Source organism: Orcinus orca, chromosome 15 (genome assembly GCF_937001465.1).
Source record: "Orcinus orca chromosome 15, mOrcOrc1.1, whole genome shotgun sequence".
NCBI lineage: Eukaryota > Metazoa > Chordata > Mammalia > Artiodactyla > Delphinidae > Orcinus > Orcinus orca.
Window position 1 is genome coordinate 63,043,427 of NC_064573.1, and position 27,538 is coordinate 63,070,964.

Sequence of the window (27,538 nt, forward strand, 5' to 3'; positions counted from 1 at the left end):
TCTCCCTCACCCACCAAACCCAGGCCAACGGCAAGTCGATTTTACCTCCCCAAACATTCCCAGAATCTGCCTTCTCCCCAGCTTCGACTGCACCAGCCTGATGAAAATCGCTGTCATCTCTCACCTTGACCGTTGCAGCTGCCTCCAACTGGTCCACCTGTACCTACTCCGGTTCGTCTGTGATTCATTCTCCATAAAAGTCAGGGTGCAACTCTGAACATGCCTCTCCCCTGCCTACAGCACTCCCAGGGCTCCCACTGCTCCCAGAACAAAGACAGAACTCCTCGCCGTGACCCGTGACCCATGACCCACGAGCCCCGTGCAGCCTGGCCCTGCCCCTCTGGCGTCAGCTCCCACCCCACTGCTCCTTGCACTTTGTGTATCCAAAGGTCTCCTCCCACTGGAACTTTGCACATGCTCTCCCCCTCCACCTGTTCAATGCCTGTTCATCCTTTGGATCTGAAACCACTTCCTTCCTGGGGAACTTCCCCTGACTGCCCCCTAGGTAGGCTGTCCCCTAGGTAGGCTACCACCTAGGTAGCCTGGGTAGGATGCCCGCTAGGTAAGATGCCCCCTGGGTAGGATGCCCCCTAGGTAAGATTCTTTTTTTTTTGCACCTACCCGCTGCTGTGTTATGCTTGTTTGTGGGTTGATCTGGTTAGTGTCTGTCTTCTGCATTCAACTGTCAGCTCCACAAGGGGAGGAATCATACCATGGAGTCCCCACTGAATTTTACTGAATCGTTCTGGGGCAGAAATTGTTTGACATAATTTACAACCTTTTGGGAAGACATGATCTTTCGTGAGAAATGCTTAGACAATTTTCTTGTCCATTTCAATGAGGATTAGCCTTCTGGGAAGCCAACTCTGGCACTTAGGCACCAGACATTTCTTTTCTTGCATAAACTTTGAATAAAAAGTTTGAAACATATATAACCAAAATTTCGGAAGCGTATTTTTTTAAATAACATAGAAGCGTATATTGATTATTTGAGAGAAATTGGAATTCCAAGGCTTCCAATTCCGTAGTGCTTTAATTTTTCACGACTAGCGGGAGCAACATGCCCCTAGCCCCTACCGCAGCGCCCCGTAGCTCCCACAGCCCAGATACTAAAGACCAGAGCAGGGCGGGACGAAGACTACAACTCCCATAAAGCTCAGGGCTCATGGCGACGTCACACGGAGCGCGGGCCGGCCTTCGAAACGCGCGGCTACCCCATTGGTAGGGCTGTTTCAGGCGCCTGCGCAGTTGGAGCGCCCCGCCCCCGGCCTGCGCCGCGCCTGCGCCGCCGGGGCGGTGCTGGGATAGCGATGGAGACGCCTGGCCCTGCGGTACGGGCCGTGCTGGTGCCCGCGGCGTCCGGGACCCGGAGGAAGCGCGCCGCCGGAGAGGCCGGTGCTCCGACGAGCAGGCAGCGGGTCCTGGACGAGGAGGAGTACATCGAGGTAGGACTCGGCGTGGACGCCAGCGATTTCCAGGCCACGTCCCTGCCCCGCGCTCCCCCACCCCGCGCTCCCCCCGGGTCGTTCCCTGGGTACCGACGCTCTTGTCCGCTCGCAAAGGTGGAGCAGCCCGAGTCTCTGCCCTCAGGATGTGGACAGTCGGGGGGGACGAACGGGCACAGTGTGGAGCGAGGTGTCCCTGCTGTTAGGGAGCAGAAGGGGCGGATGTGTCTGTACGCTTTGGGGGGTGGCGGGTGTCAGGGAAACAAGGTTCTATTAAAGGGTAAGTAGGAATTTGGGAGGATGGCGATAAAGAGGGTTTCTTGGAGAGCGATAATGGCAAGTGTTAAGGCTGGGGGTCCTGGAAACGGGCTGCCACTATGGCAGCATCATTGAGCGGGTAGGCATCCCACCGCCCTTGAAGTAGGAGGAGCTGGCACGGGACTGGGAGGAAGTTGGTTAAGTTTAGGAAGCTCCTGGGATGTGCAGGTAGATGGCGTTAATGGGCGGCTGGGTGTACAGAAGTGCAGCTCAGGGGCAAGTCTGGCTGGAGGTGCGAAGCTGGGAATCTCCACCAGTGCTGGTGGTGGGATGACTGGCTGAAGGCATCCCGGTGAAGGATTCAGACTGGAAATAGGAAATCATGGGTGGAATGCAGGTGGCAACACGCACATTGGTCCAGCTGGTGTGGAGGTGGAGCCAGTGAAGGAGAATGAAATTGACCAGTTAGTGAGGGAGAGGGAAGGCTTTGAAAGTGCACCCAGTGGGAGTTCCCTGGTGGTCCAGTGGTTAGTACTCCACGCTCTCATTGCCAAGGGCCTGGGTTCAATCCCTGATAGAGTAACTAAGGTCCCACATCCCACAAGCAGCACGACGTGGCCAAAAAAGAAAAAAAAATTACAGCACTACGTTCCGCCAAGTTCTGGGGATTCTTGGTCTGGACAGAGGTTGGGGGCCTCACACGTACCCTGTGGGCTGAGTGGCAGAGGAGAGGCAGATGGGAGCTCTGACTTATGTTCTGATCGCGCCTTTAGGGCCTCCAGACGGTTATCCAGAGGGACTTCTTTCCTGATGTGGAGAAGCTGCAGGCACAGAAGGAGTACCTGGAGGCCGAGGAGAATGGAGACCTGGAACGGATGCGCCAGATCGCCATCAAGTTTGGCTCTGCCCTGGGCAAGATGTCCCGAGAGCCCCCTCCGCCCTGTAAGAGGAGTCCTGTGGGGGGGCGGGAGGGGACTCCCGCTGAACTGTTGCTTCAGGCTCCCTCCAATCCCCATCCCCTCTCTTCCCCCAGATGTGACTCCAGCCACATTTGAAACCCCTGAGGTGCACACAGGCACCGGGGTGGTGGGCAGTAAGGCCCCAGGCCGGGGCCACAGCCTGGAGGACGGTGATGGTGAGTGAGCGCCCCATTTCCCTCACGCTGTTGGGTTTGCCTGGGGACCTTGTCTGTGGGGCCCTGGGGTGCTCAGGGGAAGGCTGCTTCTTGTCCCTGAGGGTCTCTCCTTAAAGGGCAACCCATGGGGTCTAAGAGGCAGAAGATCTGGGTTCAGCTCCCAAACATGGGGGTCATCTGAGCCTCCAGCCCTCCTCCGTGGCATGGGAATCTCGCCTCCCCTCTTGCTGGCCTGCTCACTCTACCAACCTCTGTCGGGGGGGGCGTCATGAGCCTGGGGCGGGGGCTCCTTCCCTCACTGCTTCCTTCAGATGCCTCAGGGCCTCTGCACTTGCTTCTCCTGAGCTGGTCGCCCCCTGTGGGTGACTGCATGGCTGCTCCTTCTCTTCCTTCAGATCTCTGCTCAGATGCTGCCTATCAGGGAACCTTCCCTGACCTCCCAGCGCAGTCACTCACCCTGTTCTCTGTGATTTGCCACCTGGCTCTGTTTTCTTGCTGGAGGACACGCCAGTTTAAAAGGCGTTTCTGTTTGTTTACCATTTCTCCCTCCACAAAAGCAGGTCCTTTTGCTCTCGTCTGCATGCCCTGCACCTAGGGTGTGCCTGGGCCTCCGGGTCTCCAACACGCTTACTGGAGTGTAAAGATTCATCCTGACTTTTCTGGGGAGCCTTCCCCAGAAGGAGCATCTTGGGCCCTGTGAACAGTGTGCCGTGGGCCTCCTCTCAGTCGGTGCTTCATCAGGGGTGGACATGTGTGTGTGTAGATGGCCATGAGCTGCTCTCTACTAGCGTCGCATCCACAGTGTGCTCCGCTGGCACTGGTGCCCTGTGCGAACACATGTGTGACGTTTTCTGCTCCAGAACCCAGCCTCCTGCCAGTCACAGCGCGTCCTGTGTGTCCTCAGAGCGTGGTTCTCCATTGCGATGTGGCTCGAGAATCACAGACTGTTGGCAGATTCCTTTCCTTTGAATCCCCCTTATTTTTCGGTAAATGCAGGAATCCCCTGAGTAACCTGAGCGTAGGCGCCACGTAGTTCACGGTTGCAGGCGAGGGGACTGAGGCTCAGGAGGGCAGTAACCTCTGCAGGTCCCAGAGCTTTTGGTGGCGGGACGGGGTCTGAGTGCCCACCTTTCTGACACTCGTCTTGACCTTTTAGGCACAGTGCTTTGCACACTGCCTGGCAGGTGGTAGGGGGTGGAGTAGAGGCCCTCCCCTGTTGTCCTCACTGCATCTGCACTGCTGTATGCAGTGCTGCACCACCTCAGCGGGCTGCCCTGGCAGCGGCCAGGGCGGCCCGGGGTGTGGCCCAGTGCCTGTTAGGTGCCTACCCGCCCACTGCTAGATAATACAGGGTCCTTGCCATCAGGTCCGCTAGCAGGTCACGAGGCTTAGGTGACAGTCATCCCCCTGTAGCACAGATACCAAGAAGGGAGGGAATCAGGATAAGGGACAGGGGGACAGTCCAGGGTTTTGGAGGCAGGACCTACAGGACAGGCACTGTTTTGGTGTGGGAGGACCCCCTGTGATCGTGCTGCTCTAACGCCCGACGCCCCCTCCCGGCCTGAGTCAGAGTGCACTCTTCACTGCTATGCAGCAGCTGGGAAGGGCCCCTGGGGGCTCCCTGGGCAGCTGGGGGAGTTGATTCCCCCCAAGGGGGTGTTGTCTGGCAGTGTGGGTTCTCACAGACAAACCCACGACCAGAGGCAGGGTTCCTGGGACTGAGTGACTGCATGATGGTTTCATGTCACCTGCCCACACCCCTGCACAGGAGAGGCCACAGAGGAGGAGGAAAGGGAACCCCTTCCCAGCCTGGACGTCTTCCTGAGCCGGTACACAAGTGAGGACAATGCCTCCTTCCAGGAGATCATGGAGGTGGCCAAGGAGAAGAGCCGGGCGCGCCACGCATGGCTCTACCAGGCCGAGGAGGAGTTTGAGAAGGTGCCCTGGTGCAGGGTCAGCGGTACCCACTCGGGGTGGGAGTCCCCAGGGCCAGGGCCCAGGGCCGGGGGTCCTCCCTGACCCGCGCTCCCTCCATGACGCAGAGGCAGAAGGATAATCTCGCGCTCCCGTCGGCAGAGTGCCAAGCCGTGGAGAGTGGCCAGGCTGGTGTGGACACCTGGAAGTACAAGGCCAAGAACTCCCTCATGTACTACCCAGAGGGTGAGCGGCGGGCCGGGCGGGGGCGCAGGCTGGGGCCGGAGGTTTGGATTGGTTTTTGGGAGTGTGTGACTGTGCCCCTTGTACTCTGGGCCTTTGGGGGTCCCGGTCCGTTTCAGGGCAGGCAGGTTCACCTGCGGAGTCTGCGCGGTCGTGTGGCTCCCCCAGCTGAATTCAGGCTGTGCTCCGTGGGGAACCAGCTCCTCTCCCTCAGGCCCTGAGCGAGGGGCAGGGGGCCTGCTCACCCTGACGCTGAGGTGATTCTGCTCCCACTGCCAGGCGTCCCTGATGAAGAGCAGCTCTTTAAGAAGCCACGGCAGGTGGTGCATAAGAACACCCGCTTCCTCAGGGACCCCTTTAGCCAGGCCCTCAGCAGGTCCCAGCTGCAGCAGGCCGCTGCCCTCAACGCCCAGGTGAGGGACCGGGCCAGCGGGGTGGAATGGGCATCCTCGCCTTTCTGGTCCTGGCCACCCCCATACGTTAGGACTGTCCTTGGGCTCAGCAGGGCTCGGTGGTGGGGGTGTGTCTGGGTCCCAATGTGGCGGGGTCTGAGTCTCTTCTCCATTTGTGGAGGCTTCAGTCAGACACGTTCTGTGGGTCAGGTCTGTGCCAGTTCCCGTGGGGTGGGCTGGGCTCGGTGTGGCGGACAGCAGAGGTTCCTGAGCCCGGATTTACTGCAGGGCAGTGACTCCGGCCGTCATGGCGTTGAGGAGGTGGGAGGTGGGGGGCCTGTTTTGGAGGCTTTTACAGGTGCCTTGTGGGAGCCATCAGAGCACAGTTGCCCCAGTTAGCATAGCCCCCCGCAGGGCCCTGAAGTCAGTAGCCCCTGAAGGTGACGCATGTCAGGTGTGGCTCGGCATGGAAGGCGGAGGTGTTTCCTTGCTTGGTTGCTGCTCTGATGGGTCCTCAAGGTCCTTGCAAGGGCCAGGGTCCACCTCGCTTCCCCTGGGTCTGCACCCAGGAAGGGGGGTGTGCAGCCTCTGCCCGTCAGCCAGCGGGGACGGCCTAGGCCCCTGACACCACCTCTCCTCTCGCTCCAGCACAAACAGGGCAAGGTGGGCCCGGATGGCAAGGAGCTTATCCCCCAGGAGTCCCCTCGCGTGGGCGGATTTGGGTTCATTGCCACGCCTTCTCCTGCCCCTGGTAAGACACACGCCCGCTGGTAGGACGGCCTTGGGGGAGGTGGGCGGCCCATCTGGCCTGGCACTCCTGGCACTCCCCTGGGTCTGCACCATGCCTCATGTGACTCAGGCCCAGGGTCCCATCTGTGCCAGGGCCGAACAGGGCTGTGGGTGGCTGGGCTCTCAGACAGGCCTGACCTGGGACGTGTGGGGCCAGCTGGACTAGCTGGTCTAGCTGGGTGGTTCCTGTGGCTCGCCCTGAGCTCAGCGGGACAGACTGGCCTGGTGAGCAGGCAGAGGGGATCTGGGGGGAGGCCAGTAAGTCCAGAGGGTGCTGGGCAGGCGGCCTTTTAAAAAAATTTTTATTTATTTATTTATTTATTCATTTATTTAATTTTTGGCTGCATTGGGTCTTAGCTGCTGCACGCGGGTTTTTTCTAGTTGCTGAGAGTGGGGGCTACTCTTTTTTTTTTTTGGGGGGGGGCTACTCTTTATTGCGGTGCATGGGCTTCTCATTGCGGTGGCTTCTCTTGTTGTGGAGCGTGGGCTCTAGGCACGCAGGCTTCAGTAGTAGTGGCACATGGGCTTCAGTAGTTGTGGCTTGCGGGCTCTAGAGCGCAGACTCAGTAGTTGTGGCACACAAGCTTAGTTGCCCCACGGCATGTGGGATCTTCCCGGACCAGGGCTTGAACCCATGTCCCCTGCGTTGGCAGATGGATTCTTAATCATTGAGGCACCAGGGAAGTCTCTGGGCAGGCATCCTGCATATGGAAGCCAAGCTCAGTCTGCAGGAGACTGGGTGCACCTGGGCCTCCAGGGGCCATGCCTGGCTCGTGCAGGTGGGCAGGACGGTCCTGAGGGGTCGTACAGGGCCATGTGCGCTTCCCTCAGGCCACCCGCCTTGTGCCACTGGCCTGGGCTGGGTGTCCCTGTCAGTCTTGGGTAGTTTTTCCTAGTTCTGGGTCTCACGTCAGCAGGTGTGCGGTGCTCACAAACCTAAGCCCAGAGATCACAGCAGGCGCATGAGACTCGGGGTGGCCTCCTGGGCACACCTGCTCTCTCTCTGCGTCCAGCGACACTGGTGGCTGCGCCATGGCAAGGGCCATGGCAAGGGCCATCGGTTTTCCCAGGATCCTGGGAGGTTTGGGAGCCCTGGAAGGCCCTGGGTCTCCTCCCTGCAGCAGGGTCCTGTGACTGTCCTCTGGGGGCCCGCTGGCCCTGTGCTAGGATGGGGGTCTAACTCACCCAGCCCAGCTTCTCTGCGAAGCCCCCTACCCCAGGCTAAACCCCACGGTGCAGGGGCATGGGCTGGCCTTGATGTTTCCCTCCCAGAGGTCAGAAGTGCCGGGTTCTGGTCCTGGGAAGGAGAGAGGGCAGCTGCTGGCCTTGGTGCTTGTGAGCTGTGACCCGCATCCAGGTCCCAGGCCTGAGCTGGCTGTGGGCTCTCCATCTGCAGGTGTGAACGAGTCCCCACTGATGACCTGGGGGGAGGTCGAGAACACGCCCTTGAGAGTTGAAGGATCTGAAACGCCCTACGTGGACAGGACGCCAGGGCCAGCCTTCAAGGTGGGTCACGGTGGGAGCAGCACGGGTGGACGCAGGGCCTCCTGAGCACCCATAGCTCCGTGCACAGTGGATGGGCTGTACACCTGGGCAAGCACTGCACTTCCACGTAGGACCGGGCACTGAGGACAGGCATGGGCGGGTGACTGGGTTGGGGGAGAGACTGGGGCGGGGGTGTTCGAAGCACCAAGGCAGGGAGCTGCTGGGGCTGCTGTGAGCCTGCAGGCCCGGAGGATGGGGCTGTTTAGAGATGAGGGGCGGTCTCAGGTGGGCTAGGAACTCCTGCTGTGCTGCAGCCTGAGGGCGGGAAGGGTCCCAGAATCCTAGTGTCCGTGGGATGCGGCTGTGTCCTCAGGAGGGCTGTGTCCTTGCAGAGAGAGGCCTCTGGTTACGGGAGAACCAGATCAGGCGCCCCCAGCCCGGTGTCATAAGCAGTCACAGTTGAGATTCACAAGGCCTGGAGCCCAGGAGGAAGGCCTTTTGTGGGCCAGAAAGGCAGGCGAGGGGGCTGGGTGGCAGGTGGTTTGTAGGGATGGGGTGGCCTGGGAAGGCGCCAGCGAACTGGCAGGCAGGTGGGGCCCCAGAGCGACATTGGGAAGGCAGGTCCCTGGTCTGCACACAGTTTGTGGGGAAACTGAGTGATGGGTGTGGTTTGTGGGGGAAGTGGGGAATGTCCCCAGAGCCTTGCGCGTACTGTCGGGTGCTGGGGGGGGGGGGTTGCTGGTGGCAGAGGTGGGTGGTGCCACAGAGGCTGAAGGCTGCAGGGTCACGTCATCTGCTTTGTAACCCCAAAGAATGGGGCATGGAATTTGGAATTCACATAGGTCTGCAGAGGGGACAGGGTCACGGGTCTCCTTAAACACAGCCAGCACCGATGTGGAATGCAAAGGAAAAAGTGTCAGTCACTGTAGGAACAGAAACATACGATCATAGGAGCGACTGGCTTGGAGAGAAAGCACAGACCTGTGCGGCAGAAACCTGGTGGCCGAGGGGCGGGTGCTTCCCCAGTGCAGGGGTGATGCGTGGCCAGACAGCGTGCGCAGGGCCCGGGCACCTTGGTTCTCAGCCTGGGATGCGGCGACAGCCGAGAAAAACTTGCAGGGGGATGTGTGCCGTCAGGCGTTGAAGTGAGCCACCCTTGGCAGGTGGGTCAGGCCTGAGCCTGGTCCCAGCGCCCAGGCAGGATTTGGGGCACCGTGCTGAGTGTGTGGAGCTAGGGTAACAAGCCAGGCCCTCAGTGTGCCCAGCAGGATGAGTTCCGGAAAAATGGAAAAGTTGAATGTTAAAACAGCAAATGTTAAACCTCAGAATAACATACCGGTCGACGTTTAATGTGATGTTGAGGCAAAAAGGCTTTCTAAACACGACAGCAAAGGGAGAAATCACGAAGGGAGTTGGGGCTGCATCGCGCTACGGGAAGATGACAACCCCGAGTACAGCGGAAAACGTCAAAAGTAAAACTACAAGCAGATAACTGAAGAGAAATCTGAACGGTGTACGTTAATGTAGCCAACATAGATGAAACTCCTGCAAGTGAGAAAGGAAACAAAAAACCAATAGAAAGACAGGCCCAGGGACTTCCCTGGTGGTCCAGCGGTGGAGAGTACGCCTTACAATGCGGGGGGCGCGGGTTAGATGCCTGGCTGGGGAACTGGGATCCCACATGCTGCGGGGCAACTAAGCCCACACACCACAACTACTGAGCTCACGCACCTCAACCAGAGAGCCCGCGTGCTGCAAACTACAGAGCCCACGCACCCTGCAGCCTGCACGCCACAACTAGAGAAGAGAAAAGCCCGCATGCCACAACTAGAGAGAAGCCCGTGTGCCACAATGAAGATCCCCCATGCCTCAACGAAGATCCCGTGTGCCACAACTAGGACCTGACGCAACCAAAAAGAAAATAAAGTTAAATAAACAAATCTTTAAAACAAACAAACAGAAAGACAGGCCCACGATACATTTCTTGAAGTTCTCTATGGAAACGCAGAGGCTGGTACACCCTGGCAGTCAGACGAAAGCATATTGAAACAGGCCCTTTTCCTGGAAGGGGGTCACAGGTGCCTGACCGGGCAGTGCCGGCTTCATGAAGAACCCAGGCGGGCCTTGGGCAGGTGGGCAGCTCAGGCTGGCTGGGGGCTTTCAGGGGCAGTGATGGTGGGCTGTTGGGACCGCAGGGGCCACGGGAAGAGGCCGGCGCCTCCGCGGCAAGGACTCCCTGGCTGGGTAGTGGCCCAGCCCCCCCACGCCTGCTGTCTTTTAGATCCTGGAGCCGGGCCGCAGGGAGCGTCTGGGGCTGAAGATGGCCAACGAGGCTGCCGCCAAGAACCGGGCCAAGAAGCAGGAGGCCTTGCGGAGGGCGACGGAGAACCTAGCCAGGTGAGGGTGGCCCGGCCCCTGCAGTGGGTGCTCTCAGGGCCGGGGCCTGTGGCCGTCCCTCTGGCTGGAGCGGTGCCCTCTCCGCCTTGTGCACAGCCTCCTCCTCCCGCGTACCTGCGGGGCGCCTTTAGGCCCGTCGTCCCCACTGAGCTCCTGTCCACCCCGTGGAGTCGGTGTTATCACTGCCCTCGGAGAGGGTTGGGGTCCACTGCAGCCCCTCAGCCGAGGGAGCCATACCTCTCGACTGCAGGCTCGGGCTCACTGTCTGGGCCAGGCCATCCAGGTTCCCACCCAGAATGATCACGCATCTCCCGGGAGCCTTCCTGTGAGGCCAAAGGAGACCCTGCTGCAGGGGGAGCCCGGTCGGGCCTAATCCTGCCTCTCACCCACCCCGTCCTTCCGCTGCAGCCTCACCCCCAAAGGCCTGAGCCCAGCCATGTCCCCAGCCCTGCAGCGCCTCGTGAGCAGGACGGCCAGCAAGTATACAGACCGGGCCCTGCGTGCCAGCTATACACCGTCCCCAGCACGCTCTACCCACCTCAAGACCCCAGCCGGTGGGCCCCAGACCCCGACGAGCACACCGGCTCCTGGCTCTGCCACACACACCCCCCTCAGCCAGGATCCGGCCTGCATCACGGACAACTTGCTGCAGCTCCCCGCCCGGCGCAAAGCCTCGGACTTCTTCTAGTCCGTCCTGGGCTGGGCCCGTGGGAGCTTCATGGAGCCCTCAGGGCAGCTCTCTGCCCAGGAGAGGACTATGGCTTTCTGGGGACCCAGGCCTGAGCCCGAAGCAGCGAGCATCCCAGGAGACCCAGGAGACACGTGCTGGGCTGGCACAGGACATGCCCTGTGGCCTTGGGGAGCATCCCAGGGCCTTGTTGACATGCTTTTCTATCAAACCCCAACCTGTTCCTATTTAATCCTCATTAAAGAATACCTACAGCTCAGCGGGGCTGCCTCTCCGCCCTGTGGCCTGTGCACCCTGGGGTCACCCTCATGCCTGCATTGCACCTGCATCCTGCACTCAGGACTGCGGCCCTCCCGGGAGGAGGCTGCTGGTGGTGACCCTCGGAGGGTTAGGGTGTCCAGCCTTTCTTGCTGCTGCCTGCGTTGCTTCTGGTGGTGCCCTCAGGGCTGGGGACCTGCCTCTGAGCTGAGCTCACAGCCCTTTGGTCCGCCCTTGGGGAGGGCAGAGCCCTTGGCAGTTGTGCCCCAGGTTTTCCTGCATGAAGAGCTGGTCCCTGGTCCTCCTGCCGCCAGGTTCACCCAGGCTCTGGGCCCAGGTCCACAGCCTCCCTGGCCAGGCCTGACCTGCGTGGTTTGCTGGTGATGCAGCTGCACGGGTCCTGCATGTGAGGCTGCTCCCGTGGGAGGCGCCTTCCCAGTGGCCTCAGCCATCACCTCCCAAGCACCTGGCTTCCAGCTCAGGTGGGCAGGGCCGTCCCCATGTCCCCTCCCTCCCTTGCTCGGGGCTTCAGGCCCTGCCTGCCACGTGCTGCTGGGTTGCCGGCCTCACCCCGTTGTCACCCCACCAGTGAGACCCCCATGTAACAGCAACCTGGGCCACAGTGTCACAAGCAGTGGGACTGGGCTCCACTTGGACCCGAGAGCGCTGTGGGCACCACGGGCGGGCACCTGCTTCCGGGCCTGAGGGTGTTGGTGCCTGACCCCGGAAGTCTTGGGGCCAGCTCCTCACAGGGAGGTGGGCTGGCTCCCAGACAGGCTCTTTAGGCCTCAGGTGGGGTCGGGTTGTGCTCAGAGAGGCAGCCTGGGGTCTGCTCAGATGGGAACCCCTCGCGCTTTGAGCACGCGCACCCTGCAGTGGGCCATCCTCATGCTCCCTGGAGGCTGCCTGGGCACCAGCTGGCCTGCGCTCCTCCTCAGGGAAGTCCTGCAAGTTCCTGGGAGCCAAGTCCTGGCTGTGCCCTGTGCCCCACCAAGGGGGCGGTGCTGGGACTGTCCAGGGTCAGGAAAGGGCCGCTTTGGGTGCTTTATTCTCCATAGAGAAGGGTGGGTTTGGCCCTGAGGGAGCCCCCAGCAAGTAGGGGGTGGAGGTCTGGGTGGGTGTGAAGGAGATATGGGGCACTGTCCAGGCAAGGCCACAGAAGACCAGGTGCTGACCACCTGGCGGGGATGGGGGTGATGGCTGATAAAGCATGAGGGCTGCTTGGCGGGGATAGGGGCAGGGGGAATGCCACTGGAAGTTCTTGGCTTCGGGGTCTCCCATTCCCAACTGCGGGAATGAAGGGAGAGGGGGGTGTTGAGGAAGGGCTGCCTGAGTGGGGGCTGGGCAGGGTTGGGAGGCACGTGGGGGCCTGGCAGGCGGGCGGCCGCGGAGTCCTTGCCCATGAGGCCTGGCCCCCACTCCAGATCCCCTGCGCCGCAGGGAGGGGAGTGCTGAGTCCTAGAAAAAATGACTCCTCGAGGCCTCTCTGCTGCATACACTCTGTGGTTTATTTGGTGGTCAGGATTTAACGTCTTTGCTACTAAGTGGAAGAAAGCTAATAGAACGTAATCAAAATAATGGTTTAATTGACGGATTTTACTCGTTCTTGCACCTGTGCCTTCTTCAGCTTCTACCTCCTACTTAGCTTACAGGGTGCTCACCACGCCATGCCCCCCAGGCCCTCCGCACCGCTAGGTGCTCGCCTTCCCCACCTCGGCTCCGGAGACGTGAAGTGATGGTCCTTCGCCCTGGAGGTCTCAGCCAGCCGGTCCTCCATCCTGTCCACGTTCTCGGGCACCACCAGCAGCTGGTGCTGGGTCTTGGCCCCCAGCTTGTGGTTGGGCTGGTGCTCAGGCCAGTGCTCGGGCCGCGAGCCCAGCTGGGTGTCCAGTTTGCATTCAGCCCGGTACTTGCCTTCACCCTCCCTCTTGAAGGAGGCCAAAGACACGGTTTTGGGCTTGGGGGACTGCAGCCATGAGTGGCTGAGGATCTCGTCGATGCGCAGCCGCCGGTTGACGTCCGGCTGCAGGATGCGGTAGATAAGGTCCTTGCACTCGCCTGTCAGGTTCTTGGAGCACGGGAAGTTGACGCGATGCTCCTTCTGGATGCGCAGCATCTTCTTGATGTCCGAGTCATCATAGGGCATGGAGCCACAGACCATGATGTAGAGGATCACGCCCAGGCTCCAGATGTCATACACCTTGGGCTGGTAGGGGATGCCCTGCAACACCTCGGGGGCCGCGTACGCCGCCGACCCACAGAAGGTCTTGCTGAGGATGATGCGCCCACTGCTGTCCCGCAGGCAGCGCTTGGAGAAGCCGAAGTCTGACAGCTTGATGTTGAAGTCCTTGTCAAGGAGAAGGTTCTCACACTTGAGGTCTCGGTGGACGACGTCCAGGTTGTGGCAGTACTTGACGGCTGAGGACAGCTGCCAGAACATCTTGCGTGCCACGTCCTCGTGCAGGGCCCCCCGGCACTTGATGAACTCGAGTAGGTCGCCCTGAACTCCGAGCTCCATGATGATGTAGATACGGCCGTCGCAGGTCTCAAAGATCTCGTAGGTCTTGATGATGGAGCGGTGGTTGACGGTCGCCAGGATGTCCATCTCCCGGGGAAGAAATCTCTCCACAAAGTCCATGGGAGTCTTCTTGCGGTCGATGATCTTGACGGCCACGTTGAACTTGAGGCGCTCGGAGTAGGCGGATTTGACTTTTGCGTATGAGCCCTTGCCCAGGTTGATGCCCACGATGTAACCCTTCTTCCTTAGGACTGCGGCATCATCCATGGTGCCAGGAGCGTCTGGCGCCACTGCCCTCTACATCCCCTCCCAACCTGGGCCAGCAGGCATTGTCCTCGTTTGCACTGTGGGAAGCCGTCTGGCCGGTCTGGGCCTGCACTTGGAGGTGTGGAACACCCAGCATTGTCCCCCTACATGACTTCAGCCTGTGAAGTCATAAAGCCAGGCTGCCCGGAGTGGGGACTGGCCGGGGACAGGCCCTGGAGCCCTGGAAGTCAGGCTGGCCTGGCAGGAGTCCTGTTCCCTGCCTGCTGGAAGGAAGCTGGCGCCCAGGACTGTGGTGACCCTCACTGCTCTTCCTCCTCGCTGTGCTGCACTGTCCCGAGTCAGGCCCAGGGGACCGCCCAGGTCCAGCCAGCATGTGGGCCCCACGCCCGTTTCTCTCTCCTGGATGTGGGGACTGACTCTGCAATGGCCTCTGTCCCACAAGGGCCAATTTCCTGACCCTTCTTTGAGGTGTGATGAGCACCCCCTCGGGGGCTGTGTCTTCGGAACCTGCCGTGCTGGGGAGGGACTTCCCTGGTCCGGCCAGGCTGGTGGTGGTTCCAAGCCTGGGAGACAAGACCAGCTGTCCGGGGAGCGGGGGTGGGGTGGGGGTGGGTCAGTGCTCTGACGGCGAGCAGGGTGTGCTTGGGGCAGAGGGCAGCTCAGAGGCTGTGAGTGCCCAGCCCGGCGGCCCGGTCCCCAGTGGGCTGGCAGATGCACGTTCCGGGATGGGTGGTGGTGGTGATAGGTCCAGGCAGGGAAGGGCGTGGGGGAGGGAAGGCCGTTCTGAGAATGGCTGAGTCCCAGAGTTAGGAGGAGGTGGAGGAGAGGGTGGGGGGACAGCTGCTGCAGGTCCCGGGGCAGGAGCAGCCAGAACCCAAGTCCCATTTTAAGATGGGTCCTGGAAGAGCACATAGGGAAGGGGCTTTGGGGTGAGCAGAGGCTAGCGCCTGTGGCCAGGCACGGGGAGGCTGGACCAGGCAGGCCCACGGGGAGGGGGACCGGCAACAGAGGGAGACTGGGTTCTGGTGCGTTGGCCAGTGAGTGGGCGGGGCCTCAGGTGGAGCCTTGGTGCTGCGGTCCCAGGGGTCTTGGGGGACGGCAGCACCCCTAGCACTGACAGTGAAGAGCAAGCACCTGGGTGAGGGGGGATCCTGAATTATGTCGCTGGGACCTTTGTGAGCTGTTGGAACCCTGGGAGGGCACATCTTTGCATCTCAGACTGTCTTTACCCCTGGAAACAACGTGGAAACCCTTTTGTTCTTGCTTTGGGAAACGGGGCCTCCTGTAGCGTCTCCTCGGGTGTTTCGCAAGCCCTGCTGTCCACTTGTCTGTCCTCTGTAGCGCGTTGCCAGGACAGGAGGCGTGCCGTGTGTGTGCTCAGTTCTCTGGGGGTTGGGGGAGAGGAAGTCCTGTTTGTGGGTGGGTGGGTGGGAGTGACTGTGGAACCCGCATGCAGGGGATCAGCAGGGCTCCCCCAGGTGCCGACAGGTGTGTTGTCCTGGCCGGAGCACAGCGCATGGACACACCTGGAGCGTGGAGAGCTCCCTGGCAGGAGGTCTGTGTGGAAGATCTCAGCGCAGGGCAGCCGGGTCCAGATGCCAGCGGGAGTGACTGGGCTGATGCCTGCCTTTCTCCTGGGGGATTTGGTAGAAATGACCAGAACTTCACTCCTTTGTGTCACAGAGGGGCCAGCTGCGAGGCCCCCAGGTCAGGCCCCAGAAGCCAGGCACCATCCCCACCTGTCTCCCTCGCCCCCAGGTCTCTGTCGGGAGCACCCTGCACGTCTGCCCTCTTGGCCGTCCCCACCGCCTGCTTTCCCCTTTGTTGTGGGTTCTGCTCCTCCACACCCGCCCTTGCCCAAGACAGTGTGGCCTCCTTGGTTCTTGGGGGACATGGATGGAGGAGGCATGTGCCAGCGGACCTGCCAGGCGTGGAGCGGGCGGCTCTGCCCAGGATGTGCACGCAGGGGCAGGGGCTGCTGGTGCGCTGGGTTGGGGGGATGTTAGACTGGATGGGGGCTCAGGGTTCTCCTGGCTACGGGCCTGTGGGTCCCAGACCTGCAGACCCTGGGACGCCCCCCGCGGAGCTTTGGCCTCTATTTCTCCACTCCATGGCATTCGAGGGTCAGCCTCAGGCCCTGGGTGACATGAACAGAACCTTGCTTTTTTTGAGCCCGGAGGCCAGGGAGGTTGTCACCCACAGTATGAATGCCCTGCGGCTGGGCCGTGACACAGGGATATGGAGCTGTGAGGTCAGAGAGCTGGGGCTGGACTCAGGGAGGCTGGAAGGCTGAGGTCTGAGGTCAGGCCACACGGAAGAGGACGGGGACTGCAGTGCGTGTGATGGTCAGCGCATCAGCGTGGTGAGGTCATGCATAGTGAGAGCATGCGGGGGCGGGAGGGAGCACGGAGGCCACATTGAGGGTCTTGATCCTAAAGCTTCAGGATCAAGGGGCTGAAAGGGTCTAAGCCCAGGCCATGTGCAGTGGAATAGCTCACAGGAGTAGCCCGGCATCTAAGGCCACCCGGCATCACGCACCTGGGCCTCTGCTCCGCACTGTGTGATTTCTGGCAGTTGCCCCACCCTCTCTGAGCCATCTCCCCACCTGTAAAGCACACAGTAGGTGCACCTTCCTGAGGTCCCTCCTGCCCAGGCTTGCCTCCGGGCTGGGCTGCAATGAGTCGCTCCCAGGCCCCCTTGCATCACGCTGCCCTCTGCCCCAATGACCTCACTGATGACGGAGGAGGTTCACAAGCCTCCTGGGACGTCCCCACCCCCGCTGGCCCCATGGGCTCTGGAATTCCACTCTACTGCTAGGCGAGCTGTGTGACTCTGGGCTCCCGGGTCCTCCAGGACTACTCTGCAGCGGTTCTGTCCTGGGCCCTGGGCACTCGTAGGCCTGCCCTGGCAGAGGCCCCCAGAAGGCTTTGTGTGTGGAGGCCGTGGCCCCTTGGCCAAACCTGGAGAGATGGGCAGGGCTGCAGGGCTGCGTCCACAAGCAGGGCTATGGCACATGGCAGGGGGCTGGGAGGCCAAGAGGAGGCCAGACCTGGGAGGACCTCAAGGGCTAGGTGTGGGGATCCTTCCTGCAGGCAGTGGGAGCCAGACTGGGTGCAGAAGGAGGGCTCTGGCCACCGTGGGCGGCGATGGGAGAACAAGGACAGGGGCCTAGGTGGTGGCTGAGCCTTGACACATGGGGATGCGCAGCTCTGGGGACACAGGATGTGTGGAGGTGGCTGTGGGGAGACGGAGGAGTCAGGCAGAGGCCACGTCTGGGGCACTCACTGGACCTCACGTCTCCCAAGACACCAGCAGGGGCGGAAGGAGAGGCGAGCCTGAAGGCGCTTGTTCTCTTTATGTGTTAAACCCACAGGTTCATGCGAGGTTGTCAGGCGCACGTGCAGATCAGGAGGAGAAAGCAGCTGCCGCGGCATAACCAGGGTGAGGACAGCGTGAGAACCGGCACGGCGGGCCCCGCAGTGCCCAGCAGCCGGCGATGCGCACGCTGGCCTTCTCCCTCTGCAGATACCATGGCCGCAGGCTGGGCACGTGTGCGAGGACGCCTGTGCCCTCCTGCTCGCCAGTGTCCACTTATCTGCTTTGGCAGGAGCGTCACCCCTGGGAGAGACTAGGACCAGAGGGGAACAAGATGTGTTCAGACCACACAGTGACTGCGGGACATGCAGGCTGGAGAGGGGCTGGCCATGTAGCAGGGCCCCTGCTGCCAGGGGATGCCCATGAGGCGGCATGACTCAGGGCGCTGTCGGGAACTGGGTGCTGGCAGGACATGGGGGACCCTGGAGCCAGAGCAGAAAGAGCTGCCCACGGGGAGGGGCTCGAGGGAGGCTGGTCTGCCTGCCTCTACAGGTTCTCCCCACCGGCAGCCTTGTGGGGCTGTTGAGGACCCAGGCCCCGTGGGGAAGGCCCCCGCCTCCCAGCCCTCCTCTGCCCGCAGCCACCTGCTCTTCGTGCTCCTCTCCAGACCAGCATCACACTCATGGGCCTCCCTCTTGAAGCAATGTCTTCCTTACTCAGCTTTGCTCCGGTCCAGGGCCTGAGGTCATGGTCAGGGCTGGGCACACAGGGCTGTGTTTGCCCAAGCGGGAGGTGAAGCACAGCGCGGTCTGAGAGTTGGGGCGGGGGGAGTGCAGGATCCTCTCCCTGGGCGACCAAAGCCCGCAGGGCAAAGACACCGACCTCGGGGTCTGCAGTAATATAGTGATTTATTGCTTCTTTAGCCACATGAGTTACCAAGGTCAAAGGGAGGGGGAAGAAACTGACGAAAATAGCGGCTCATCTGGGACTGTCTTCCTTCTCAGCTTGTCCCTTGGCTTCTTTGGAGCTCAGGCTTGAGGCCATGAACTCTAACTCATTTTCTGCCGGCCCCCTGGGCCGCGAGACCTGACTAGGTGTGTGTCTCTGAAGGCTGCGGGGGGGCCCCTTCCTTGATCTCCTTGCTGGGCTGCTTGCTGGTGAGGCCCATGGCCTCTGACTGCTTCAACACCTGCACTGCCAGTGCCTCCTCCTCAGGTCTTGTCTCCGCCCAGGCCTTGGGCCGGGCCTCTTCCCGGGTCTCCAGCTTGGTGGCAGACTTCTTGTCGGAGCTGGGCTCAGGAGTCCACGGGTGCTCGGTGGCCCGAGAGCTCTCCCCCTCCTTGTTGATGGCTGCAGAGGACAGGCCCCAGGCCTTGGGCTGCACCCAGCAGTGGCTGAGGATCTCATCTATGTGCAGCCGCCGGTTGACGTCCGGCTGCAGCATGCGGTAGATGAGGTCCTTGCACTCGCCCGTCAGGTGCTTAGAGCGCGGGAAGTTGACGCGATGCTCCTTCTGGATGCGCAGCATCTTCTTGATGTTGGAGTCGTCATACGGCATGGAGCCGCAGACCATGATGTAGAGAATCACGCCTAGGCTCCAGATGTCATACACCTTGGGCTGGTAGGGGATGCCCTGAAGCACCTCAGGGGCCGCGTACGCCGCCGACCCACAGAAGGTCTTGCTCATTGTCAGTCGGCCGCTGTCATCCCGCAGGCAGCGCTTGGAGAAGCCAAAGTCAGACAGCTTGATGTTGAAATCTTTGTCGAGGAGAAGGTTCTCACACTTGAGGTCTCGGTGGACAACATCCAGGTCGTGGCAGTACTTGATGGCTGAGGACAGCTGGTGGAACTTCTTGCGCGCATCGTCTTCCTGCAGGGACCCCCGGGTCTTGATGAACTCAAGGAGGTCGCCCTGGACCCCGAGCTCCATGACGATGTAGACCTTGCCGTCGGAGGTCTCAAAGATCTCGTAGGTCTTGATGATGGAGCGGTGGTTTAGCATGGCCAGAATCTCAATTTCCCGGGGAAGGAACTTCTCCAGGAAGTCTGTGGGGGCTTTCTTGCGGTCGATGATCTTGACCGCCACGTTGAACTTCAGGCGCTCAGAGTAAGCAGATTTGACTTTAGCATACGAGCCCTCTCCCAAATTGATTCCCATGATGTAGCCTCGTCGCTTGAGGACGGCAGCATCATCCATGGTGCTGGGAGCACCCAGTGCCCCTGAGGCTGCCCTCTACATCCCTGCAGGACATGGGCCAGCGGCGTCCTCATTTACACTGTGGACAGAGAGTCCTCTGGCCTGCCTCCTAGAGGCCAAGACTCTGGGGTGGAACATTCGGCATTGTCTCCCTGGTGACTTCAGTGGGTGAAGTCATAAAGGAGGACTGCCCTGGGGAATGAGGCTCTGGCCTGAACCACTAAGACTCGGAACCCTGGAAGTCCGGCCAGTGGGCTGCAGCAGACAGAAGGCCAGCGGAGCATGGCCTCATCCTCAGCTGGGACCCAAGGTAGGAGGGGGATGTGGGGAATGCATCGGTCAGCCCAAGCCTCCAAACCAGAGCCAGGCCTGCTGGTGGAGCGGCGGGTTTATTTCTGCAACCCGGGGTACCCCTGGAAATCCAGGGCAGGCAGTCCCATCACTCTGGGTCTCAGCAGGAAACAGGAGAGACACTCAAGTTAGGACTGTCTGAGGAGGGTTTAATAAGGGGATGATTTACCAACATGGAGCAGAGTGTAGAGAACCCTGAGTAGTAACGGACCGCTGGAAGAAGGGTGGTCGCTGGGACCTGGGAAGAGGAGTACAGGGAGGGCCGACTTGACAGAAGCAGTGATCTCAGGTGGAGGCCACAGGACCCCACGGGGTGGGGGGGAAACGTCCCTGACCTCTTCTCCCTCCCTGCAGCCCTAAAAGCCCTTGATAATGTCCACGCAGGCAGCCTGCTGGCTGCACAGCAAGGCCGAGAAGGGGGAGGTGGGTCAGGAGGGGCAAGGATCCTGGCCCAGTGGTCAATGCAGTTTAGGAAGCTGGGGCTCTGCCCGCTTGCTGTGTGGTCTGCTGGACTTTTCACTTTCCTGTGCTGCTCTCCTCATCCGAACCTTTGCTGGCCGGCTCTGTGGGGTACAACCGGCAAGGGTTTCTGCTCTTGGCTGTGAGTTCCCTCCTGGGGGTCTGACCATCCATAGCCCTGGCTGGGCTCCCAGGGCAGATCTGGGACTGGGGGCAGAAGGTGGGCCTGGACTCCTCTCAGTGCAGCAGCTTCTCCCGGGAATGCTCCCTGAGGATGTGCTAACAGGGCAGCATTGGACAGGGATCGCCGTTTCCACCAGCAGTGGGGCCCCTCTGCTGTGGGCCCCTGTTGTGTGCCACGCCCTGAGGGGACAGGAGTGGGCAGGTCTGGCCTAGCCTTGGGGTTGACTTTGGCCATATCCGTCCAGAGGGAGTGGGTGCCTCTCTCAGATGACCCTGAATGTCACAGGCTGGAATCCTGGGATGCTCGGGAGGACCATGCCCTGAAGGGGCTTGGGGGTGACTGCTCCTGGAGAGTGATTTGGTGGGCTGGAGGTGGGCAGGGCTGGGCTGGGTGCCCACCAGCCTTGGCCCTCCCCCTTTTCTCTGCTCCCATCCCCACCCTTTTCCCCACCCTCTTCCCCACCCTCTTCCCCACCCTGACACCCTGGGCAAGCACTTGTGTGCGCAGCTGGTGGTCCTTTCTTTGGAGGACTTGCTCCTCTCTCGTCAGGGACACCCCACCTACTGTGTACCCTCCCATGGTGACAGGTGCGCGGCCAGCGCTCGGAGCGCTGTCCCTGGCGGCTTCCCTCCGTGCAGACGGGCCTGCTGTGGCGGCAGCTGTGCTGCGTCCTCCTGTCCCCGCTGTGCGGGCAGCGGCGTTCCTCCACAGGGGGCTTTGCTCCGTCTCTAGGATCTGGGCTTCCCTGTCAGCTCTCCTTGTGTGACCCTCCTTGAGGCTACTCCCTCATCCGTTTGAAACGTTTCAGTTGTATGTGCCCGTGAAGCCACACCTGCGTGTTCCTCACGAGGTGGAACCACCTCCGGAACCTCCTCAGGGTTAGGCCGGGTCCCTCCAGTTTTCCTCATCCCTCTCCGCAGCGGTTCGGCCTTTAAAAGACAACTTTGGGGCGCACTCTTGGGCCACTGACCGGACCTGGGGCTGCAGGTGCACGAGATGTTAAGACGCTAGGTCTCCCAGGGCCCTCTTCACCCGGTGCCCATCCCCACCCCGCCCACCGGCTCCCGTGCGCCCCGCCCCTCCATTCAGGCCCCACCCCTCCATTCAGGCCCCGCCCCAGGACCGCCCCGGCCCCTCTACGCCCCGCCCCTTCCGTGTCTGTCATCTCGGCCCCGTCGCTGAGGCTCCGCCCACGAGCCTTTCCTCTCTGCTCAGCCAATGGCACCTTTGACTCCTCGTAGTTCCGCCCCCGAAGGGCCCACCCCTCAGCCACCGCCCCGCCCTTGGGCCCCGCCCCTTCCGGCCACTGCGCATGGGGAACACGCAGGCCCCACCCCCTCTCGGCGCTCATTGGCCGGCGCGGGCGGCGCGGGCGGGGGCGGGGCGGTGCGGACCGAGCAAGACGGCCGCCATCTTGCGCGGGGCCAAAGTCGGAGCGCGCGCCTGTTCGCGGCCCCTGGATCCTACTCCCGCAGCGTCCTCGCCTGGCCTGGCCCCAGCCCGGCCCGACCCTCGGCCCGGCCCGGCCCGGCCTCCCCGCGGGGTCGCGCGGCCGCCCCGGGGACGATGAACGGAGGATAAATGGTGCCCAAGGCAGACAGCGGTGCCTTCCTGCTGCTCTTCCTGCTGGTGCTCACGGTCACCGAGCCGCTGCGGCCAGGTGCGCAGTGGTGGGGGCGGGGGCGCGGGCGGGGGGCGGGGGCGCTGGGACCCCTACCTCGCCGGGCCCTCACTTTGCGCTCGGCGGTCGACGGAGCGGGAGCAATGGGGGTCAGGCTGGGGGCCGAGGGGGCGGCTCGGGGCTCCTGGAAGCTCCTGGCTGGTCACGGTCGCTCGGCCCGGGAGCCGCCGAGCCGGGCACCGGGGGTGTTCCTGGTCTGTGACCCTCAGATGCTTTTGGAGCCCCCGGGGGCTTGCGTTTTCTGAAGGAAGCCTGTGGTGGGGAATTGGGATCGCGGCAGCAGAAGGTCCTGGACGATCCTTATCTCTTTCTGATGTACCTCCTCCTCCAGCGAGAAATCAAGACCCCAAATGCAGGGCCGATTTATCTGTCAGGCACAGGAGGCCGGGGGTCCAAGGTGATTTTGGTGGACTGTAAGAATGTTTTCTTTTACAGTCAGCAGGAAAAACCCCTAAACTTTCAGGTGGAAGGAAATACTGTTAACATGCACATATAAATACATTCGTTTATATATTGGTGCAGTTGAAAAGTGTGGTTCTTGATTTTTTTTTTAAATGTTGGAAGGGGCCCATGAAGGCAGAAGTGTCCAGGGCTCCTTGTGTGGGTGCTGTTAAGACCTGGGTGTGTACAGCAGACAGGGGAGCACAGCGGTGTGCAGCCTCCCCAGTCAGGCTCCTGCCTGGGCACGCTGCACCTCTTGCTGCCTCTGCCATCTGTATGGAGTGCTCTGCCTCCTCCCCAGTGTCCACTTGGCAGCCAGGACCCTGGCCCACACTCAGCTGGAGTGTCCAGCGATGCTTCTCTGGACGGTGGGGTGACTGGTTGTGGGGTGGCCCTGGTAGGAACGGAAGCCAGCACTTGTGGAGGAGAGTGCTGTATGGGCTCTTGGGGACCAGAGCCAATGGATTTGTGGGCTCTTGTGATTATGTTCTTTAGAAAACATGTTTATACCTGTGGAGAAGTGAGAGTCATCCCGTCTGACTTCTGGGTCCCGATTTTGCACATTATGTCAGTGGACTCTGAGGGGTGAAGCCACACGTCATACATGTCTTTCTTGGGGTGTCTCTGGTTCCGGGTCCAGCATCTCCTCCCTGGGTGGATGGATGTGACTGATGTCCCCAACTCCTTTTCCATCTGTCCACATATCCTGCCAGCTGGCCAGGAGCAATTCAGAAAGTGTCTTGGTGTGGCTCCCCACCTGCCCATCACTAGGGATGCTCAAATGAAGAGAATATACCCTCCCTGTAGGAGTGCTCTTCAGGTGTGGAAGCAGAGTTGAGGTAGTGGCAGAGGTGGCTAACCGTGTGCCCCTGCAAAGCAGGGGGGACTTCAGGAGGCCTCACACTCAGGTCTGAGTTGGGGCAGGGGATGGCTCTGGTTGAGGGAGCAAAGTTATACTATTCATTCCATGACTCCCCACATCAGAACTTTGCAGCAGCCCCTGGTGGTGTCTTGAGTTGCCCTGCAAAACCTGGGGGGCTCCAACTGGCTCCCTGCTTTTGGTTGGGCAGCAAGGTGGGTCTCACTCTGGGTCAGATGTTCTCCTTGGGTACCTGTATGTGCTGTGTCCTTCCAGGCAGGGTCTGCTGGCTGGCGCCTGGGAGGGGGGCTTTTCTGGTCTTAGTCTGCATGCATTTTCTCAGAGTCCTGGCTTAGACCCACACTGGGGTGTGAGGAGGGAACCAGGCAGACCTGCTTCCCAGGAGGCTTTCTGCCAGGTGGAGCACTTTTGGCTCCCCTGATGCAGGCTAGGGTGTGAGGCCTTTCACAGAGTGGAACAGGAAAGTGCTGAACTTGACCTTCTGCCACAATGTCTTTTATTTTTTATTTTATTTATGTATTTGGCTGTGTTGGGTCTTTGTTGCTGTGCGCGGGCTTTCTTTAGTTGCGGCAAGCAGGGGCTAGTGTTCGTTGCAGTGCATGGGTTTCTCGTTGTGGTGGCTTCTATTGTGGAGCACAGTCTCTAGGCATGTGGGCTTCAGTAGTTGTGGCACTCGGGCTCAGTAGTTGTGGCTCATGGGCTCTAGAGCGCAGGCTCAGTAGTTGTGGCGCACGGGCTTAGTTGCTCCGCGGCATATGGGATCTTCCTAGACCAGGGCTCGAACCCGTGTCCCCTGCATTGGCAGGCGGATTCTTAACTACTGCGCCACCAGGGAAGTCCCCACAATGTCTTTTATTTATTTATTTATTTTTATTTTTATTTTTTTTCCCCACAATGTCTTTTAAATGCATGTTTGATCTTGGTTGATTGAGGATGCGTTATATGCCAGGGGCACTCAGGTGATCCCTGTGGGTTAGATACTGTTGCTACCTCCATTTTACAGATGGGGGAAATGAAACAGAACTCATGACACCAGGTGGCTGGGATGAGGTTTCAGTCCTAGAAGTCTGGTCTGTCCGCCATCATGCACCCTTGGCTCTTTTCCTTCCAGCTGTCTATGTCCTGCCCTGTCTGTCCTTAACACCAGCTGTGGACTCCCAGGCCACCTCTGTTCCCCTGATCCACCCAGTGGTTCTCCAGGTGAGGGTGCAGAACTTTTTCCATCTGAATACTCTGATCTGAGGGCTAGAACCAGCCCTCTTCTCAGGTCCCTGCTGTGATCAGGCATCATGAATGACAGTGGTGTGTGTTGTATACTCTGGGGCTGTGGTGAGAAAAAAAGGGTGGGGACCTCTTCGAGGGGTGACAAACATGGAGGGGCATTTGGGGGCCACCGACTGCGATACCATCGCAGTGACCTTTCTCCATCTGCATCCCATTCTCAGGGAATGCAGCATCAAGTGTTCTAAAACCGTGTTTTTCTAGCTTCAGTTACGAAAGGAAATCCTGCCATGGTTTTGGCCACAGCTCCATCCAGGATGACCCCACCATGTACTTGCCTTCACTGAGTGAGCTGAGGCCGCAGTTCTGGAAGAGCTTGTTTTCACCTGTTTGGCCTGATAGGGGACGCTGTCTTCCTTGTGCTTCTGGGAAGCTGGCTGGGAGAGGCCAGTGATGTGCATGAGGTCACACAGCTGAGGAGCAGCAGAGCTGGGGCACAGACCAGGGTGTGTGTGGTGGGCTGGCTCCTAGTTCAGGGTTCTGTCCCCTGTGCCACTCGGGACCCCTCCTGCTGGCTGTGCCGAACTGACAAATCCTCAGTGAGCCAGCCAGTGCCTGTGGCCTCTGGAGCGGCACATGGGTTAGTGAACAGGAAGAGGGGGGATATTTCACAAGCAGATGTGGCCAAAGCTCACAGACGGAGCTGGAAAGTGGAGTCTGCCCGGAGCTTGCCAGGCGCCTCCCGAGTTTGGAGCCCCTGCTCAGCCCCAACCCACAGCACTGCCGAGCTTGTCCTGGTGACAGATGGGGCTTTGGGCCTAACACTTGGATTCTTTTTACTTGGAAAGTAGCATAATAGACTTTCCAATCTCACTAGCTAATGAATTGTTCTTTTTTTTTTTATAAAGAAATATTTTGCTGGGAAATGGTTTCATACTTACAGAAGAGTTGCAGGGAGAAAATTAGTGCAAAGAGCCCTGCGCATCCTCTGCCCAGACCTCCCTGTTAGCATATTGCCTCATCTGCCTTACCCCCACTCTCCCTGCCCTGAGGGCATGTGTGTACGTGTGCACGTGTGTATATATGCAGGTGCACACATGGTTGTTTTCTGAACCATTTGAGAGTAAGTGGAAGATGTTGTGACCCTTCCCCCCCATCACTCTGGCCAGTGCTGAGAGCAGAGATGAATAGTGATGCCTCCCTGCCTGCTGCATGCTGTGTGCGGGCGCCGTGTCACCGTGGCGAAGGGGAAAGGCAGCACTGCAGCCAAAGCTTGCTTGGCCCCAGAGCCTGAGTCAGGGGTAGAGTTTCACTTGGTGGTTCTGGTCTCAGGAGTGAGGGGTGTGTGGCTGCTGCACTTTGGCACATGTGTGTGCGCCTCTGTGGCTTCTCTGGCCCAGATTGCTGTCATCGCCGCCCTCCCTGTCCCTCTCAGGCCTGACTTCCCCCCACCCGTGAGCAGCAGCACTGACTGGGCTGCCCTGCACCGGTGGGGATCCCATAGCTCACACTGTCTTCTGCCTCCCTGGCACTGGGCACAGGGCGATACCTGGTAGTTGACTCTGAGTGCAGTGTGTCAGTGACAGCGTTTAGGAGCTGGGAGATAGCAGGGGCCCACTAAACGTCTTTTCCTCCAGCAGCTGCTGGGCTGCTCCCTTGTCCCTGTGCTTGGTGTCTGGGTGCTGAGGAGTTGGTGAGCGGCCCCTTCCCCTTCCAGGCTGCGGAGCAGGCCAGTGTGATCCCAAGAGCCCAATTTTGGACCGGTAGTTTGTTTGCCAGTCAGAGTGATGGGTGGGCTTGCAATGTTGTTATTGACCTGGGATGTTTCATGAAAGAAGTCACATCTTCTCCTGCGGCTCCAAGCTTGGCCCTGTCAGCCTCTGCAGGGCAAGTCCAGGGGAGGGTGAATGGCCTGTGGGCCGTGGTCGGAGCGTGGTGACCCGGGGTCCCAGAGTGTTCTGGGGCTTCTGGGCATCCATCTGGGAGAGAGGAAAGCCAAGGTCTGGGGTTGCTTCCCTGGAGCTTCTGCTGGATCCAGGTGAGTCCAGGGTGGTGGTTTGAGAACAAGAAGCCTAGTGCTGCACTGTCCAGGGTCTGGCCCCACTCTGCTGCCCACTGTGTGCCTTCTCGTTGCCTCAGTTTCCTCATCTGTGACATGGACATAATAACAGAGTGTATGTACTTTGTGGAGATATGAGAATGAAAGTGGATTGGTATCAAGTTCTAAAAAGTGTAAAGATGTAAAGCAAATGCTCCACAGAAGCTGTGAGCATTATCCATGAATTGCATTCAGGGAGTGTAGGACCCCCTGAGAGCGTGGACGTGCCAGCACACGAGGACATATTTCTCGGGAGAGCCCCCCGACTCGGAGGCAGGGAGTGCAGTGGCTGTGACCAGTGCCTGATGCTTCGTGAGCGCTGAGTCCAGCTGCCACTGGAGGTGGGGGGTGGCTTGCCCAGAGCCCCCCAAACAGTCACAGCACTTTGGACAGGGCCAGGATTGTTCACGCTGACATGGTTTGCTCTTTGTCACATGCATGCTGGGTCTCCTGGGCCTGGTCTGGCACAGAGTGGGTGCTCAGAAATCAGTTATTGAACAAATGCACAAATGGCTGTTTATATTTTGACATAAAGAGCAACGGCTCCCTTTGCCAGCGGGCCTCGCAGCTGCCCTGGTGTGGGTGGCAAGGACCAGGGACTCGGGGGGGCCTGCTGCAGAGCCAGCTGGCCCGGGCCTCACGCTGTTGGGGGGAGGATCGTTCCTGCAGGCGTGAGCTGCCCTGAGAGGTGAGGGCAGGTGAGACTTCTCATCGCTGTGGGTCCTCACTGAAGAAGCTCACCAGCCGCCCAGGCGGGGGCTGCGAGGGGCTGGGGGGGGCAGGCTGCCCCACCGATGGCTGTGCCCTCTGCCCAAGGACGTGGCCCGCCCTTCCCAGGCTGGCGCACTACACTGGCCTCGCTCGAGAGCCGACGGGTGTGGGGGCCGCACACGCTCGCCTCTTGCCTTCTCTCCCTCCTCTC

The 27,538-nt window shown here is 60.4% G+C and overlaps 4 protein-coding genes across 16 annotated transcripts in view; 2 read left to right on the top strand and 2 right to left on the bottom strand.

The window, feature by feature from the left end:
- The first annotated feature begins 1,278 nt into the window (after positions 1-1,278).
- On the top strand, positions 1,279-11,005 carry ESS2 (ess-2 splicing factor homolog). Of its 3 annotated transcripts, XM_033439584.2 has the most exons (11): positions 1,281-1,445; positions 2,477-2,645; positions 2,737-2,838; positions 3,699-3,824; positions 4,607-4,776; positions 4,881-4,998; positions 5,275-5,408; positions 6,036-6,138; positions 7,573-7,682; positions 9,943-10,058; positions 10,467-11,005. In XM_033439584.2, the coding sequence occupies exons 1-11, from the start codon at positions 1,311-1,313 to the stop codon at positions 10,744-10,746; spliced, it is 1,563 nt and encodes a 520-aa protein (XP_033295475.2). In that variant the 5' UTR covers positions 1,281-1,310; the 3' UTR covers positions 10,747-11,005. The 3 variants fall into 3 exon arrangements, with proteins under 3 accessions (XP_033295477.2, XP_033295475.2, XP_012390726.1); XM_033439586.2 differs by lacking the exon at positions 5,275-5,408 and having other exon boundaries at positions 1,279-1,445; positions 4,915-4,998; XM_012535272.3 differs by lacking the exon at positions 3,699-3,824 and having other exon boundaries at positions 1,282-1,445.
- A 1,564-nt stretch (positions 11,006-12,569) lies between these two features.
- Positions 12,570-14,001, bottom strand: TSSK2 (testis specific serine kinase 2). Its single transcript, XM_004286924.4, is given in 2 exon segments — positions 12,570-12,734; positions 12,737-14,001. Coding segments are annotated over 2 exon segments (1,092 nt in total). The 5' UTR covers positions 13,790-14,001; the 3' UTR covers positions 12,570-12,695.
- A 3,994-nt stretch (positions 14,002-17,995) lies between these two features.
- Positions 17,996-19,452, bottom strand: TSSK1B (testis specific serine kinase 1B). The gene has a single exon (XM_004276007.4). It carries the CDS (start codon positions 19,299-19,301, stop codon positions 18,195-18,197), a length of 1,107 nt encoding a protein of 368 aa, XP_004276055.1. The 5' UTR covers positions 19,302-19,452; the 3' UTR covers positions 17,996-18,194.
- Positions 19,453-21,676: 2,224 nt separating this feature from the next.
- The window catches only part of DGCR2 (DiGeorge syndrome critical region gene 2), a 69,439-nt gene continuing 63,577 nt past the window's right edge, over positions 21,677-27,538 (top strand). For 5 of the 11 annotated variants that reach the window (XM_033439578.2, XM_033439579.2, XM_049698506.1 and 2 more), the window contains exon 1: positions 21,679-21,955. In XM_033439578.2, coding sequence (XP_033295469.1) covers positions 21,877-21,955 — 79 coding nt within the window. In that variant the 5' untranslated portion in view covers positions 21,679-21,876. Of the gene's footprint in view, positions 21,956-27,538 lie in introns of all 11 variants that reach the window. The other 6 variants (XM_033439574.2, XM_033439581.2, XM_033439577.2 and 3 more) reach the window with 3 other exon arrangements.

Coding starts and splice junctions, on each gene's coding strand:
- ESS2 (XM_033439584.2), top strand. CDS start 1,311: ATGGAGACGCCTGGCCCTGCGGTACGGGCCGTGCTGGTGCCCGCGGCG. Junction 1,446..2,476: donor ACGAGGAGGAGTACATCGAG/GTAGGACTCGGC, acceptor TCGCGCCTTTAG/GGCCTCCAGACGGTTATCCA. Junction 3,825..4,606: donor TGAATCCCCCTTATTTTTCG/GTAAATGCAGGA, acceptor ACCCCTGCACAG/GAGAGGCCACAGAGGAGGAG.
- TSSK1B (XM_004276007.4), bottom strand. CDS start 19,301: ATGGATGATGCTGCCGTCCTCAAGCGACGAGGCTACATCATGGGAATC.